General features: G+C 42.5%; 2 protein-coding genes across 2 annotated transcripts in view; one reads left to right on the top strand and one right to left on the bottom strand.

Moving 5' to 3' along the window:
• The window catches only part of c13h16orf46 (chromosome 13 C16orf46 homolog), a 5,935-nt gene extending 5,659 nt beyond the window's left edge, over positions 1-276 (bottom strand). Inside the window, exon 1 of the mRNA XM_072695038.1 lies at positions 1-276. This exon is cut by the window's left edge and continues 649 nt beyond it. The gene's annotated coding sequence lies outside the window, so the exon portion shown is untranslated.
• LOC140574947 (protein phosphatase 1 regulatory subunit 3E) overlaps positions 1-742 on the top strand; it is a 1,329-nt gene extending 587 nt beyond the window's left edge. Inside the window, exon 1 of the mRNA XM_072695039.1 lies at positions 1-742. This exon is cut by the window's left edge and continues 587 nt beyond it. Coding sequence (XP_072551140.1) covers positions 1-672 — 672 coding nt within the window. The 3' untranslated portion in view covers positions 673-742.
• The last annotated feature ends 15,873 nt before the right edge of the window (positions 743-16,615 follow it).

A 16,615-nucleotide genomic window follows, 5' to 3' on the forward strand; every position in this document is an offset into this window, starting at 1 on the left:
TGCAAGTCCCTCCCCAGCCCCGCGGAGCGCGCCCGGCTGGAGATAGCGCGCAGCCGGAGCCCCACCAGCCAGAAGAAGGTGAGGTTCGCCGACTCGCTCGGCCTGGAGCTCATCTCCGTGAAGCACTTCGACGACGCCGACGAGCCCGAGATCCCCGAGCGCGTCACGGACAAGTTCAGGAGGGCCAGAGCGCTGCACCTCAACACCCTGGAGGCGTCCGGCGCCTCTGCGCAGTCCGTCTTCATGGAGCTGCTGTTCAGCAACCCGGGCGCCTCCCCGGACTTCCTGCAGCGGGTGAGGGAGCGCCAGGTGTCGCTGGAGAGGGTGGACGCCGACGAGTTCTGCCTGTCCGGGCTGGTGAGGGTGCTTAACGTGGCCTTCGAGAAGAGCGTGGCGCTGCGCTACACCATCAACAACTGGGCCACCTGCGCGGACGCGCCGGCCTCCTACGTGCCGCAGTCGAGCGACGGGCTCACGGACAAGTTCAGCTTCAAGATCGTCACCCCCATGTTCCTGGAGGCCGGGGGGACCCTGCAGTTCGCCGTCCAGTACCTCGTGGACGGACGCGAGTTCTGGGACAACAACGGGGGGAGTAATTACAGAGTGAGGCGCCACAGGTTCAGGATCTCGCCCCCCCGCGAGTGGGAGAACGGCTGGATCCACTTCATTTAGTTGTGTCACATTTACGCGAACTCACAGCGCGGAGCTGCTCTGTGTGGTGTGTGTTTACGCGTTTGGAGAGGCTGAGGGTTGGGGTGGCTGTGGATGGGGGTGATGGGGGTGATGGGGGTGGGGGATGGGGTGGTGCTAGACTAGCTCCAGGCGAAGGGTTCGGTTCTGATTAATGTTCGGTTTGGAGGGCTGGCAGTGTGTTCCTCTTGTGGTTGGTGCGCTTATGTAACAAGGAAGCGCGTGCCACGAGATAAAGAAGCTGTTCCCGTTTACGCATGACGTCAGAGATAGATAGTAGATATACGTATATAAAGAGAGAGAGAGAGTCTATACATAAATGGGTGTGTGTGTGTATATATATATATATATAGTGTTCAGAGTGCAGAAGTGTTATCATTTGACCGGGGTGCCCAAACTTTTGCATCGTGTGTATATATATATGTGTGTGTGTGTGTGTGTGTGTATAATTTGACTGGGGTGCCCAAACTTTTGCAGCAGATGGTATATGGTATATACAAACACGCACACAGATACACACATGTATAAATGTGTGTGTGTGTGTGTGTGTGTGTGCATGCATATATATATAAATATATAGTGTTCAGAGTGCAGAAGTGTTGTCATTTGACCGGGGTGCTCAAACTTTTGCATCAGGTGTATATATATATATATATGTGTGTGTGTGTGTGTGTGTGTATAATTTGACTGGGGTGCCCAAACTTTTGCAGCAGATGGTATATGGTATATACAAACACGCACACAGACACACACATATATAAATATGTGTGTGTGTGTGTGTGTGTGTGCATGCATATATATATATATATATATATATATATATATAGTGTTCAGAGTGCAGAAGTGTTGTCATTTGACCGGGGTGCCCAAACTTTTGCATTGTGTATAAATATATATATATATATATATATATATATATATATATGTGTGTGTGTGTGTGTGTGTATGTTTATATAGTTTATATATATATATGTATAATTTGACATCAAATGGTATATATATTTATATATATATATATATATACATATATATATATATATATATATATATATATATATTTGGGCGTATATATATATATATATATAAAGACATATGTGTATATATATATATATAAACTATATAAACACACATATGTGTGTGTGTGTGTTTATATAGTTTATATATATATATATATTTGTGTGTGTGTGTGTGTATGTTTATGTAGTTTATATATATATGTATAATTTGACATCAAATGGTATATATATATATATTTGGGTGTGTATATATATATATATATATATAAAGAGAGAGATGTGTGTGTGTACATATATATACATATATAATTTATAGAAGTTTGCGCATCCATGGGCAGATGCTCATTTTGGACACAATTCTCATACACTGAATTTAATAGACCAGTCGGGACACAGCCTAGGTTTCTTTTCATTGATTTTGAACTGACGGTCGTGCAGGTTGTAGTCTGTTCCACCTAGAAAAGCTGTGCATCGGGAGGAGGGCTGTTTGTTCCACCTAGGCTACATTTTAAGCTTAAGCCCAGCCCTCCAGAACTGACAGAGAGCACAGCCTCACTAATTGAAAGAAGTGGGCGTGTCTTATAGCTCCTGTGTGTCGTTAGCACTCCCCATAGTCAGGTGGCAATCAGCTTAAGCTAAGCTTAGCATGCCAGTAGCTAACTTGCTAACGGCTTACTGCTTCAGGTTTCTGGGTGGAACTCACACTTCTGAAATTGCACATAGCTCACCACATAATCTCCATGCAGCTGCATGTTCTGCAGCGTGATGTCTATACCTTTAAACCCCTAATACATATATACTGCTACATATATATACACACACACACACACACTTGTAATAATAGCTCTTAAATAGGCTGCTTAAAATCCAGGTGTAGAAACCCCAGGCTTTCTACAGAGGGCGCTAGACATAGGACTCAGAGGAGGAGTGTGTGGCAGCTGGTTGATCCGACTGTGTCACCTCCACCCTCACTCCTCCAGACCCATCCAGATGTTGCCATTACAGAGCAGGCAAGTCTCTGTCTCTGCTGTCCCTTAAACGCTAACCCTGCGTGCTGACCCGTGCACAGCGAGGCAGTGTGATGGTTAAGTCTAGTCCTGGTCTACATTGTGAGCATTGTGAATATAGATTCTGCTCTGAAAGGAAAAGGTAGTCCGGGACTAGGCTTAAAAGCTGTGTGCTATTAATATGTCCAAATGTTTGTAGACACTTGCCCATTATAGGTTATACAAACAGAGCATCACCAGCTAATTAGCTGCAAAGGCCTACATATTCTAAATGCTATTTTGGGGCTGTCTAGATAATAAAAAAAGGCTCTGGAGAGTGAGATGGCGAGCTTGTTCAGAAGAAGGATGCTGGTGCCAGTTTGCCAATATTTTGGATTAAACCAAACAAACTTGAAGAACCACTGGGTATTATAGTAATATAGTAATATATAGTATATAGTACTATTACAATCTAATCCAAGAGTAATTAGATGGTAATATAATTCCAGTGAGTTTTTGATACCAGAATTTTGTTCGTAGTGAAAGTTGTTTCTATCTGTTCTTCTAAATTTGACATTCATCCAGCATTTCTTCCTAAAACAAGGGTGTCAGTATGAATATTATCCTCCTGCCCTGCAGTAAAAACATATGCTCTTCTGGAAAGGCTTAAGACTAGATGTTGGAACATCCTGTGAGAAAGATTTGATTGCGGTCAAGTGAGGAGTGAGATATTGATTTCAGATGATTAGTTCTGTCACTCCAACTCATCCCAAAGCTATTGGATGGAGCTCCATCGCTCCAGAGATGAAGCTCCATCCCCACAGCTCCACTGGCTTTAGACTCTTCTAGTCAACTCTTGCCATTGGCTGTGGTGATCTTAATCCTCTGAGCTTCCCGTTCTGTTGGCAATACTTTTCTTTGTAAGTTGAAGTCACATATTATAAGAGGTGTCTGGATACTTTTGGACATATAGTATATTTTGGCCATGAGCAGCTAGAATAGAGGTAAACGGTTGGCTGTATGCGAACGATGCCGAGCCGGCCAGACTGTGCTAAATGAATGTATGCTTTTGCTCATGTTGGAGAAAACCCACAGTTGAGTTCACCGCCTGTGGTGAAAATAGAGTAAATGACGGCCGCTGGGGTACAGATTTGATACTAAGATGAACGCAACCATGCCTTGTGCAGAGCGACAGCTACAAAAAAATAAGCTCCTCTGTTTATAGCGGTTGCTTACCTCAGACTAAACACATTGATACTGTGAGAACCTTCCAACCTTGCAGCAGCTTTCAGGTGTAGCTCCTGTGCAATCAGGTTCAGAGTAGAAAACTTTCAGAATACAAACTTTATTTTTATGCGACAAAACCAAAAGTAAATGTATTTATGAATCTTCTATTTATTTTCTCCAGCTTTTCAAGAATATCTACTTTCTGTCTTTCTGTGGCATGTTTGCCTGAGGAGCGTCACTCGGCTGTGATGTTCCAGTCTTTGTAAATACCCGTCTCGTCGCGTAAAGTCTTTAATGTTGACGCTAAAGTTGGAGCACTGCTGTATCTGCTCATGCTTTCCACAGATTATATATATGTATGTATGTATGATAGAAGCTTGGCCAGTACTTAGCAACTGGTGGAAATCACAGTCTGCACATCATTAGCTACCCGCCACCAATACACTCACAAACGGCTGGACGCTCTTTGAAAAAGTGGTGCTACAAAGGTCAAAGGACCTTTGACTGAGGTCCTAAACAGGGGTCACTGGTCTGGAGAGGACCACGTCTGGGCTTGAGGAAACTGTCTCTAACCGGACCCTACAGTTAAAAGGAGTTGTGGATGTGAAGAACCTTTACATTGGTGAAGAACCGTTAAACTGACCTCTTTAAACCTCTGAAAGGTTCTTCACACTTACATCTCTGGCTAAGATGGATCCTTTGAAGCACCTTTCTTTTTAAGAGCGGACAGTTCAGAAATCTGATGGTGTGGTGGCCTAGAGCAGCAGTTGTTGCAGTGAGACCTGATATGTTCTCCATAATTTTTCCTTGTTATTGATGAAATTGAAAATCACTGAAGAGATCGAGGAGGGCGATTTGTAGCTGCGTATCTTTGGTGAAGTTCCTCTGTTGGTTTTACTGGTGAACATCCAAATCTGGTCTGTTTGAGGAGTAGGAGGGACCGTATCCTGGATCTCCTTGAAGATGCAGCATTCATTTTTGAGTGGGCTTAGGAGGTGCTTATGGTCCAAGATCTGATGATGGAGCACAGACAGACGTGGGGCAATGTCTTGAGCTGAAGATCAGATCCAGTGTGTGCACTTTGGCTGTGTCCTCTGAGACCGATTGCGGTTGCCTTAAGCTGTTCCAGCTGTGATTACCGTCCAATAACCACTAGCGCTGTGTATTCTGTGTATTGGCAGGAACCCGATGGTACGTATCTCGATACAGGGGTTACAGCTCAATGCACTGTGATATGTTGTGATACTGTAAGACGGTATGTTGTGATATGGTGAACTTGGGAAACTGATATTATAAAAACAAAAACATAAAAAGTATTTTTTTTATAATCAGAACAGTGGGATCTAAAAGCCTTTAGGGTTTAAACACAACACTAAATAAACTATCTGCCACCGATCTTTACATGTAAACAATTAATTAAAAATCAATACTTGTCGATAATCGAATACAGTATTGCACACTCTGATACTCTGATATATTGACCACAGCTTGCTGCTTGAGCGGAGAACTGGACCGCTGTTTGTCTTCTACTGTCTACCGATCCTCAGTGAACTTACGGTCATCAGAGAGGTATAGCCTCAGTGAAACTGCGGATTCATGCTGTGCTTGAAAGACTATTTCTTTTATCTGCCTCTTGTCACACACTGTGCGTAAACTCGTCTATATCTCTGCTGTTTCTACTGTTTCTACTGTCTGCAGGATCATGTGTGCTAATCAGTTGGCTTTTCTTCCATTACTGAGTAGACTGCAAAGTTATTTTTTGCACTGGGGATTATTATTTCATGGAGGAAATGGATGCCTAGCTGTTTGTGGTCTCGGTTTCATTATTTCATATTGTAAGATACCTCTCTGCAGATTTCCAGAGCTGCTAATGCTAAAGAACTCGGAAAAAGGTCCCCCTAGATATACAGTACTGTCCAGAGGTTTTAGACACTTAAACACTTTATTTAACCTTCTGAAGTTTTAAGCATTTTGCATATTTTGGATATAGTGGATCTATTGAGTCCCACAAGGTTCTATTTTAGGGCCTATGAAACTGATCATTGAGAGTACAGTGTATAAGGGTTAAATAACTGAAGTGTAGGCCTACATACAGGTTAATAAGAGAGGTCTTACTGTAGAAGCTCCAGATCTCATCAGAACAGATAAAGCAGGTGAACATAAATCCAGCAAAAAGGAGAAACAAGAGCTTCTCATTCTGAAGAAAGAAAATAGTGAGATCTTGTCGGTGAGCTAGTCTAAAGAACAGAGCTCGGTTCCTCCAGGGTTCTCCTGGACACCCCCCAGTCCAGCCAGCACAGTGTGGAGGATGTGTTCAGCTCCATCAGCAGCAGCAGCAGCTCACCTGATTTACCATCATTAAGCCCTGATTTACCACCAAACCAGGTGCTGATCTGAGGAGAACTCTAAATAATACTAGACTCCATGAGGAGAACTTTGGAGATGTTCTAATGATGAACACCGTAAGTAAACATTTATTAATATAGCACTTTTTCAAGTGAGACTACAAAGTTCTAACTAAACTATATGTAAATATATATAAAACAAAATACATAAAACCAAAGAAATAGGACAATACCCCTCAATGGTGTCCACCAACCACAAATGCAAAATACAAATATGTCTTAAACCTCTTTATAAACAACTCCCAAACCCAGCAAGTCTAAAGTCTAAGGACTAAGGTCAGACTATTCCAGAGCTTCAGAGCAGACCTTGCTTTGTCCTTGGGACCACTGAAAGCCCTTGACTAGAGGACCCCTATGTCCTACAATTTGAATATGGGACTAACATTTTAAAGAGATATTTCCTTATTAAAAATGAATATAAAATGTTACCCTAGAAAAAGAGGAGATGAACACTTACTGCCCAGATAAGCAGCTTTTCTGACCAATTCCCACAGGTGCCTGAAATGTCTGCACAGTACTGTATAACATCCCCACGATTCACTCAAACCAACAGCAATGTGCCCTCATATAAAATGTGCAATAAGCCCTAAATGCTTGAAATGTAACTGAAGTAGGTTTGCATTAGTGCTGCTTGTTGAGAAATATGGAATGATGTTAGTTGTTATGCTGTGAGAGAAAGTTCCTTTCAGGAGTTTAATGTTGTGTGGAAACGTGGTGTTGGGTGTTAATGAAACCTTGAATAGAAGAATCATGACATGCCTTAAGGGGTTCGGTTCTGTGGTGTGTCCTTCTGAGAAGAAAGCTGTGTTTCTGAACTGAGAGACCTGAAAAGCTATCAGGTGGTCGCCGGCACAGCAGAATCCATTGCTTGTATGTTTTTAGATTATGGAAATGATCTCCCAAACTCAAAAATGTAAACGTCCTGTGTCCAGTCTGTGTCCGTCTCTGTGTGTATTTTTGTACAGAAATATTGACCAAGAATTTATCGCCTAGATAAAAGTAGTTTTTAAAGGCACAAGATTAAGTAATATATACAGATATACTGAGTGTTGTAATGGTGGACTGCTCTATACAGTGATGGAGTGGAGTGGGATCGGTTGTTTGGTTCAAGGATTGCTGAGCCTATATTCTTTAAAATTAAGGGTCCAGAGAAGCATTCTTGGGAGTGATGTTCTAGAAAACCACTTACTTTTCATTAGAGAACTTTTTAATGTGTGCATCTTTAAAGAACCACGGTTGGGAAGAGGAGATGTGCGACTGAGAAGAACCTTTAAACGTTTGAACGTTTCCCAGACCCTTAAGGAACTGCAAAGGGTTCTTTAAGCAATGCCAAAGAACACTGGTTCCCAACTAAAGCTGGGCGATATGGAAAATATATATTTTTTAGACATTTTTTTGCGATATACAATATTTACCACAATATTTTGTCATGTTGACAAAATGCACCAACAGCGTAACATTTTTAAAACTGCTGTCCAAATACTCTCCCATACTGAGTACCGTGACTTTTACTCAGAATATGCTTCACTCCATTAAATCAAATCAGACTTATTACACTCTTGAAATGTGTAATCAGATAATCGTGCAGAGAATCACTGATGGTAAACACAATACACTCATAAAAGCATATTGTGAATCACGCTAACAAAAGTTATCACGATACGAGAAAATATTGTCATATTGCCCAGCCCTATTCTCAACCCTGGTCCTATCCTTTTCCCAAAACATCTAATCCAGCTAATCAGCTTATTAAGAAGACTGTGAAGAGTTGAAGATGTGAAGTGTGTTAGAATAGGAAACCACTAAAATGTGAGGGTGGGAGGTTCTCTGTGACCAGGGTTTGGAACCATAGAATTAGCACTTTTGGTTCAGTAAGGATGAAGGACCAGTAAAGAACTGGTAAAGAACCTTTACACCAATTGTCTTCATTCTGACACTTCTCTTCTGTAAACGTTCTTCACCTTAATGAAACCAATGGTGGTTCTTCTGTGGCATCGCTCAAATAACCTTTTGTAGAACCCTAATTTTTAAAAGATTTTAGCACCATAGAGCCAATCACATCCAAGAACTGTCGAGGAACCTTCATTTTCAAGAGTGTAGGTAGTTGTATCAGGAACACCAGGCTGTTAGGGCTGTAGGTAGGAACCTGGCCTTGTTCCCCCTACGACTGAATAAGCACTGGAGAAGACGAGTGAATGATGTCCAGTTAAGCCATTTGTAGCTGGTCAGTGAAAAAATGGTTTAGCTCTGGTTGATTTTATTTGGTGGTCAACTGCACCTGTAGTTGCTATACCTGTACGGCTAATTTTAATGATAAAGCCATGTGACTTCTAAGCCACCATCGTTTTTAGCAGATATCCATTATTCTTATCTCAAGATAAATTTAGAAGTTAATGTACCTTTAACCTCATTACAGGCTCAAAACCACAACAAGCATCCATCGTCCACTCGCAAGGAATTTAATATTACTGTACTGGTGGAGGTCAATGCGAAGACCACGTGCTCGTTGATGTCTGCAGTGGGAAACCTTTAAAGAAACTTCCAGGCTCATTAGTTTGATCTCTGTTCCTGCTTTCCTTTTGTTTTAATCTATGCAAACCGAGTCTTTGATTCATTTCGGATGTGATTCAGTTCTGTTGTGTTCGTTCATTTGTTCTAATTCATTAAAACTGTACTCCTGCTGTTTGCATGCACAGCAGCAAAGTTCTGTTATTTTTATGGTGAATTTATATTGTAGTTTATATTTTGTTAACCCATGGAATTAAAGGCATTTGAGGTGAAAAGCATGGTGGTCATTATTTTAATAATTCATGCTGTATGTTTTATAGCTCTGTATGACTTTATTACCATAATAGGTATGACTTTACTTGGATAGTCCATTATAGAGGCCTCATAGACACTCACCTTCAACCCCATCTGTATTAAATACAATTGAACTCTAAGCTGAATGCAAAAATGACTGTCTATTGGATGTAACCCTAAACCCCAACCTAAACCCTACACATAACCCTAACATTAACCCAAACCCTAACCCTACCCCTAACCCTAACCTAAACCTTTACCCTAACCATAACGTTAACCTAAACCCTAACCCTACACATAACCCTAACATTAACCTAAACCCTAACCTTAAGTCTAACCTTAACCCTAACCTAAACCCTAATCTTAAGTCTAACACTAACCCTAACCCTGCACCCTAAACTTAACCCTGACCCTAACCCTAACCCTAACCCTAACCTTAACCCAAACCCTAACCCTAACCCTAACCCTAGCCCTAACCCTAACACTAAGTCTAACACTAATCCTGCGTCCTAACCTTAACCCTAACCTAAACACTAATGCTTACACTAACCATAACCCTAACCCTAAACTTAACCCTGACCCTAACCCTAACCCTAACCTAAACCCTAACCTTAACCCAAACCCTAACCCTAACCCTAGCCCTAACCCTAACACTAAGTCTAACACTAATCCTGCGTCCTAACCTTAACCCTGACCTAAACACTAATGCTTACACTAACCATAACCCTAACCTACATCTAAACACTAACCCTTTAATCAACCCGAAATCCTACCTAAACCCCTAAACCTATCCATAAAAGGGTATGGTTGAGTTAGGGTTAGATGTAGGGTTAGGGTTAGTATCAAGGTTAGAGTTAGGGTTAAGGTTAGGGTTAGGGTTAGTACCTACCAAAAGCGCTCCAAAAAAGAACAACCGGTGAACCGGCAACAGGGTCATGGGCACCCAATGCTCAATAAAGGAGGTACTGCCCACCTTACAACTGCTAGCATTAGTCTGCTGCTAGCATTAGGCTAGTGGTTCCAGATACCACAGCAGGACACCTTCAGAGGTCTTGTGGAGTCCATGCCTCCTCGGGTCAGCTTTGATAGTACTTCATCATTTCAGACAGGTGGGTTTAATGTTATGGCTGATTAGTGTAGATGTTTGCTTTGATTCATTTCGAGTTCCTCTGGCTTTGTGGGTTTTTTTTCACAGTCCCCAGACCAGTGTTGACCTCTGTGTGTTGCAGCAGTGTCATTAAGCCATTACCACCTCCTAACGGGTGTTATTAAATACGCATCCTTGAATCGATTGGCTTTGACTCCAGGGTTCTCTAGAGGGACTAGAGAACTAGGGCGAGGTTGCCTTTCTGGGAAGACCTACATTAGTATAGTCAGTGTTGTGAGGGAAAGGTTGCAAGATTTCTCCACAGCATCACTCTTATGTCAAAATGGCCAAGTTTCTTTAGATTTTACACCATTTAAAAATTCCAGATGTTGAGGGGAACATTTCATAACAAAAGATTAAATTCAGTCATGTCTCTCCACTGCTGCGTTCTCTCTTCACTGGCTTCCTGTAACTGCTGCCCTCATCAGATTCAGGCTCTGATGAGGGCAGACTCTGGCCTCCCCCTGACTCTGACCTGCAAAGACAAGACTGGACCAGCCAGCCCCTCCGTACTTGATGGCGATGGTCAAAAGCCGATCTGCACCAAGAGCCCTTCCAGCTTCAAGTACGGCTCGGCTCGACCCACCATCCTTTAAGATCCACGGAAGACGAGCGTCCAGACTTTTTACTGTCCTGCACCGAAGTGGTGGAACGAACTTCCCCTGGGTGTCCGAACAGCAGAGTCCAACGCTCACTGTCCTCAAACCCAGACTGAAGACCCTCCTCTTCTGAGAGGACTTGGGTGAAGAGTAGAGTATTATGGTCTCCATATTGACTTGTGTTTAGTAGAGTCTAAGATTAGAGGATCTGAATTTTTGTCTATTTAAACTAGCTGAGCTTCTTCTTCAGAGCGACTTACAGCAGAGCTTCACTGGTAACACCCTTAGCTGGTTTGTATTGTCCAAAAGATCCCTCTAAGCTTAGATACTACTAAATACTAAATGTCAGTCTGGAGACACAATACTCTACTATTCGCCCAAGTACTCTCAGAAGAGGAGGGTCTTCAGTCTGGGTTTGAAGACAGTGATGGTAACAGATGCATCCAGTGTCACAGACAGGAGGCTATAACACTATTAGGCCTCTACAGCTAACCCTCTGTGATCTGATCTGATTGCCAATAGCGTGATCTAAATGAGGCTGTTGGGGCTGTTTGCTGTATAAACATTTGGCTGCTGGTCGGTTGGTTGCTTATTTTGTCTTGGTTAAACTGAGTTTCGCACGGATCTTTTAATACACTTAGCGAGACGACGAACACACGGATCTCCTTATACAGTATCAGCCCAGCATAGATGGAGGAAATCAGTCTTCTTGATGCATTCCTGCACTTCCTGCCAAACTGCTGGAACATAAACAAACCTGAAATAAGCTCTAAACCCACCCCAGTGTTTGACATTTACACACTCAGATAGCCCTGAACTCGAGTTCCCTCGTGAGTTTCAGCAAGAAACAGGCATTCTCATGATCAGACCTGATGTTCTGTAGGCCTGATATCTGATCTTCTGGCTTTTGTCTTTGGCCTGTATACCTCAGGCACAGGTCTAGCAGTCACAGGACTACTTGCATGTGGGTGGCTGTGTTTTGAATGTCTGCTGAGTCGGTCTGTATGCTGAACACAGCCAGTTAACAGAATGGCCACTGCAGTGTCCTTTGACTTACCACCCTCAGGACATTTCGATCAATACAGGGCTGCTGTCAGGGGCAGATTAATGACCTCAACGATCACTTTTGTAAGATTGATTTTCTGCTTCATTATTTCTTTAGAAAGGTAAATGGATGAAACGTTGGTTTTAATGTCCAATTAAAGTTTCTCAGACCAAGATCAAGCAAAGACTGAGTGCTAGAGTGCTAGACTGGGGTCCACAAATGTGGCTATAAATAAATAAATAAATATATATATAAATATATATATATATATATATATGTATATATATATATATATATATATATATATATATATATATATATATATATATATACAACCAATAAAATACATTTGACATAGCCAAAAATAAGGAGTGGCTGAATGTGCCTCATGTTATTATTATGTTAATTATTAATTATGTCATTATACATCAGTTTATTATAATATACACCAATACATTAGGCTTAAGCATTTCAAGGGGTGAAAGACAGCATTCACACACACACACACACACACACACACACACACACACAATATATATATATCTATATATCTATATCTATATATATATATTACTGTCCACATACTTATGGAGGAGTTTGCATTTTTGTCCCTCCATTCTCTTGATTTCTACACTCTAAGCAATAAGGGATCCGTTGCTGACCACGCTCACTGTGGGCTGAGGCAAGGAAGGGGGACTTGAGACACTTGGGCCAGTGAAACTAGAAGCCAGAACCGAGCAGAATCTAGATCTACTGTGTAGGTGAGGTCAGGATGTTGGATGATCACCCAAAAGTATTGGCTGGAGCTCCACTGCTGGGGGGCTTTATACCCCTCTAGCCCACGCCTGGCATTAGGCAGCATGGAGCCAATAGATTAATCTAGTTGCTCTGCTCCAGAGAGTCCTATTCTATTGGCAGTACTTCTTTTCTTTGCACATCTGTGTCAGCAATAGGTGCAACCTAAAGTAGTTAAATGCATTCATTAGAAGGGGTGTCCACAACTATTTGGACATATAACACAACGTATACTGTCTGAGTAAAACAGTTTACACCATACTGCTCTTATCTACTTCCTCCACTCTCCCTGCCTGACTTGCTGGAGCAGCTTCTGAAATCACCTCACTGGGAACATTAAGGAAAATCAATATCAGGTTACTGGTTTAGATGGGAGTGCTTGAGCATGGAGAGGAGGAGGTTTCACCAGCAGCTATATGAGACCTGTGGTCTGTACACTGCATCAGCACATCTATAAACGTCTGTAATGGTGTTTTGAATGATGATTAGGTTGAGGGTTGCTTGTCCAGATGGGGAATTTCCCATTGATTCTTCCCGGGACTGCAGGAGATCAGACTGGTATGTCTTTGAAAGTCCTGTATCGTATTCCACTGTTTACGGCCCACTGTGGGAATGGTTCAGTCGAGGCTGTCTCCACACAGAGCTTGATGTGGTCATTTGCAGCAGTGAGAACGTGTCCATGGAAATGTGGTAGAATGAGTAGGCTGTGCAGTCTGGTGTGAAACAGGCTTATGTAACCATGTCATGAATTCCTTTCTTTTTTCCTTTTCTGGTCCAAAGACTGGCTCTACTACGCTCCAACCCAGCAGGCACTGGACGGACATCTGGTCAACCTGACATCTGGAAGATGTTGGACAGACGTTCATTTTTTGTTGAAAATGAAAATCAAGTTGAGATCAAAACCCAACTTTGTACATAACAAGTTTGGTTTCTCAACACCATGACTTAAAACCAACATACACGGACAAAAGTATTGGGACGCCCTGCTCATTCATTGTTTCTTCTGAAATCAAGGGTATTAAAAAGAGTTGATCCTGCTTTTGTTGGAGTAACTGTCTTTCTAGGCTTTGTACTACATTATGGAGCACTGAGGTGAGAATTTGATTGCATTCAGTGACAGGAGCGTTAGTGAGATCAGAATTTTGGATGGATGATTGCTACCCCACCTCATCCTCAGCCACCCAACTCATCACCATTGAAATATTGGATGGAGCACCAGCATCATTCCAGTGTGCACAGTTGCACTGCTCAACAGCTCAATGCCGGGGGGCTTTATACCCCTCCACACAGTACACTATTGGGATGAGTTAGGGATGATGAGGTGGGGTGGTGATCATCCATCCACCATCCTGACCTCACTAATGCTCTTACCGCTGAATACAATCAATTTCTCACAATAATTCTCCTCCAGAATCTAGTAGAAAGTCTTCTTCTCTGGACAGTAGAGACAGTTACCCCAACAGAAGCAGGATCAGCTCTTTTTAACACCCTTAATTTAAAAATATAGTGTAGTGACTGAAGAGATGATTCAGAGTGGTCCAGAGTGGATTGACCTTCAGGGTTTACTCTGCACCTCAACACACCGGATCCAGCTAACCAAGTCTTTAACCAGTCCTTCCTGAGGTGGTGTGTTAGAGCAGGAAACCACTAAAATGTCCAGGGCCAAAGTTGGGAACCACTGCTCTAGATAATTCTGTCATTTTTTAAACCATGTAGCACTCTGCAGCTAAACTGCTCACAATCAGCTCCACTGTGCTGAGCGTCCTGTATTCCCAGTGAAGGTGATGAACACAAAGAGGCAGGAAAGCCTCAGCTCCTCATTCTAAAAGATTGAACACGCTGCTCCATCCATCTCAGGGAAAACTCTGTTGAATAAGAAATCACCCTAAAAGCTCTGAGCAGCAAAAGCTCTTGGCAAGGAAGAACACCTGCAGGACTGAAAGCTCTGCTAACGGCTCAATACTAGACTCTGCGGGACAGTTTCTCAGACCAAGATTAAAACAAAGCCAAGACTAATGGTTATTCACCACTGGAGTCCTAGACTGGGGTCTTAGATGTCACAAACATAATAAATGATTAAATAAGTAAAAATGTTTTTATAGTAAATAATAAATTGATGCCCGAGCTGGTCAACCAGTATTAATCTGGATGATCAATATGATCATGCTGATTGTCCATGCTGGTCAACCAGCTTGGTCATCAATTCTCTATCAATTTTTTTTATTCATTATAAAAAGAGTATGAGAACTCATCCACCATTCCAGAGAGCGCCGTTCTTCCACTGCTCCACAGCTTCCATCCAACACTTTTGGGATCAGGTGGGGTGGTGATCATCCATCCAACATCCTGACCTCACTAACGCTCTTCTCACAGCAGTGCTCCTCCAGAATCTAGGAGAAAAGCTTCTTCCCTGGACAGTAGAAGCAGAAGAAACTATGACCAAGCTGGTCAGACACTATTTACTCTGGATGATCAGTATGATCATGCTGATTTTCCTCTATGACCAAGCTGGTCCAACAGCACAACCAGCTTGATGATATTACTCAGCTAGAGTGTCCAGCTTGATGACCAACTTGGTCACGTTGGTCATGCTGAGAGACTGGCTAGACTATCAAAATCAAATGGAAATGAACACTATAATGGTCAAGAACTAAGCCTAACCAGCATAGGGTATGTTTATTGGCCTGAATGACCAGCTGTCCAACCACCTTGACCATCAAAGACCAGATTAGACCTTCTGAAACCATCTACTAGCAGAAGCTGGTCTAGTATAATGGTTCCATTTAACCATGTATTTGTGCATTAAGGACCATTTGCGTCAAAGGACTTCCACGACCTACAGCATCTCCTCAGCACTTTTCCAGAACTGCATATACCACCTGTTAGCAGCAGCCTGAGAGTAGTGAGCACACATGCAGCTCATTTAACGGCTTTCCGTATGCTTGGACAAGCACATTTACCATTAATGCCTTCCTATAAATGAATAATGACCTGCCATACTAACCACTGGTTCACTGATATGGATGGGGGTTCTGAAGGACATAGGGCGGAGCAACAGAAAGAGATAAATGTAGGAAGTCTGAGAGAGGGTGGAGAAGATGATCAGGTCTGACTGCTGTCTCACTGCATTCCCATCTGTGAATGTCTGAGAGACAGAGTACACAAGTACACAATACACACCTACAGAAAGGTGCTGAGGGACACCGGGAAGGAATGAGGGCCTCTGAAGGGATCTGGAGGGGGCTGATGATGTAAAGGAGAATGTGAGGAGAGCCATCCTAAGCATCTATAGGCTGGACCCATCATCATATGTTAGGAGTGAGGTTAATTCCGATGCTATAGGCTGTATGTAGGCTGAAAATACACCAATCAGCCATAACATTAAAACCACCTGACTAATATTTGTGTAGGCCCGCCCGTATGCCGTCAAAACAGCTCTGGGTTATTGACTCATGGACTACACAAGACCTCAGAACCTTACACTCACCTCCCTCTGTAAGGTGATTAAAGGGTAAGCTGCTCTCCCAGCTGACCACCAGCACTGATAGACATGGTTACCTGGTTGAATGTAGGTTGTGACGTCCAAAATTCCCTGTCTAACGCCAGCGTCAATGTGATGTAGCACAGCTAACGTTGATATTTTGGTGGTTAATCAATTAATTAATTAACCAAAATCCAGCATCTTCCAGACGTCACATCCAACATCTACTAAACTTCAAAATGTTAACATCCATACACTGAGAAATTCTAGCATTGTTAGGCAGTGATACACTGCATGTCCAAATGTTTGTGGACACCCATTTCAATGAATGTGTTAGGCTTGACCCAGATGGCCCATGCTTGACATTAGACATGGGCCCAATAGGTTCAGGATTATCTGCTCCAGAGAGTACCATTGTATTG

The sequence above is a fragment of the Salminus brasiliensis genome, chromosome 13 (genome assembly GCF_030463535.1).
Source record: "Salminus brasiliensis chromosome 13, fSalBra1.hap2, whole genome shotgun sequence".
Lineage (NCBI taxonomy): Eukaryota > Metazoa > Chordata > Actinopteri > Characiformes > Bryconidae > Salminus > Salminus brasiliensis.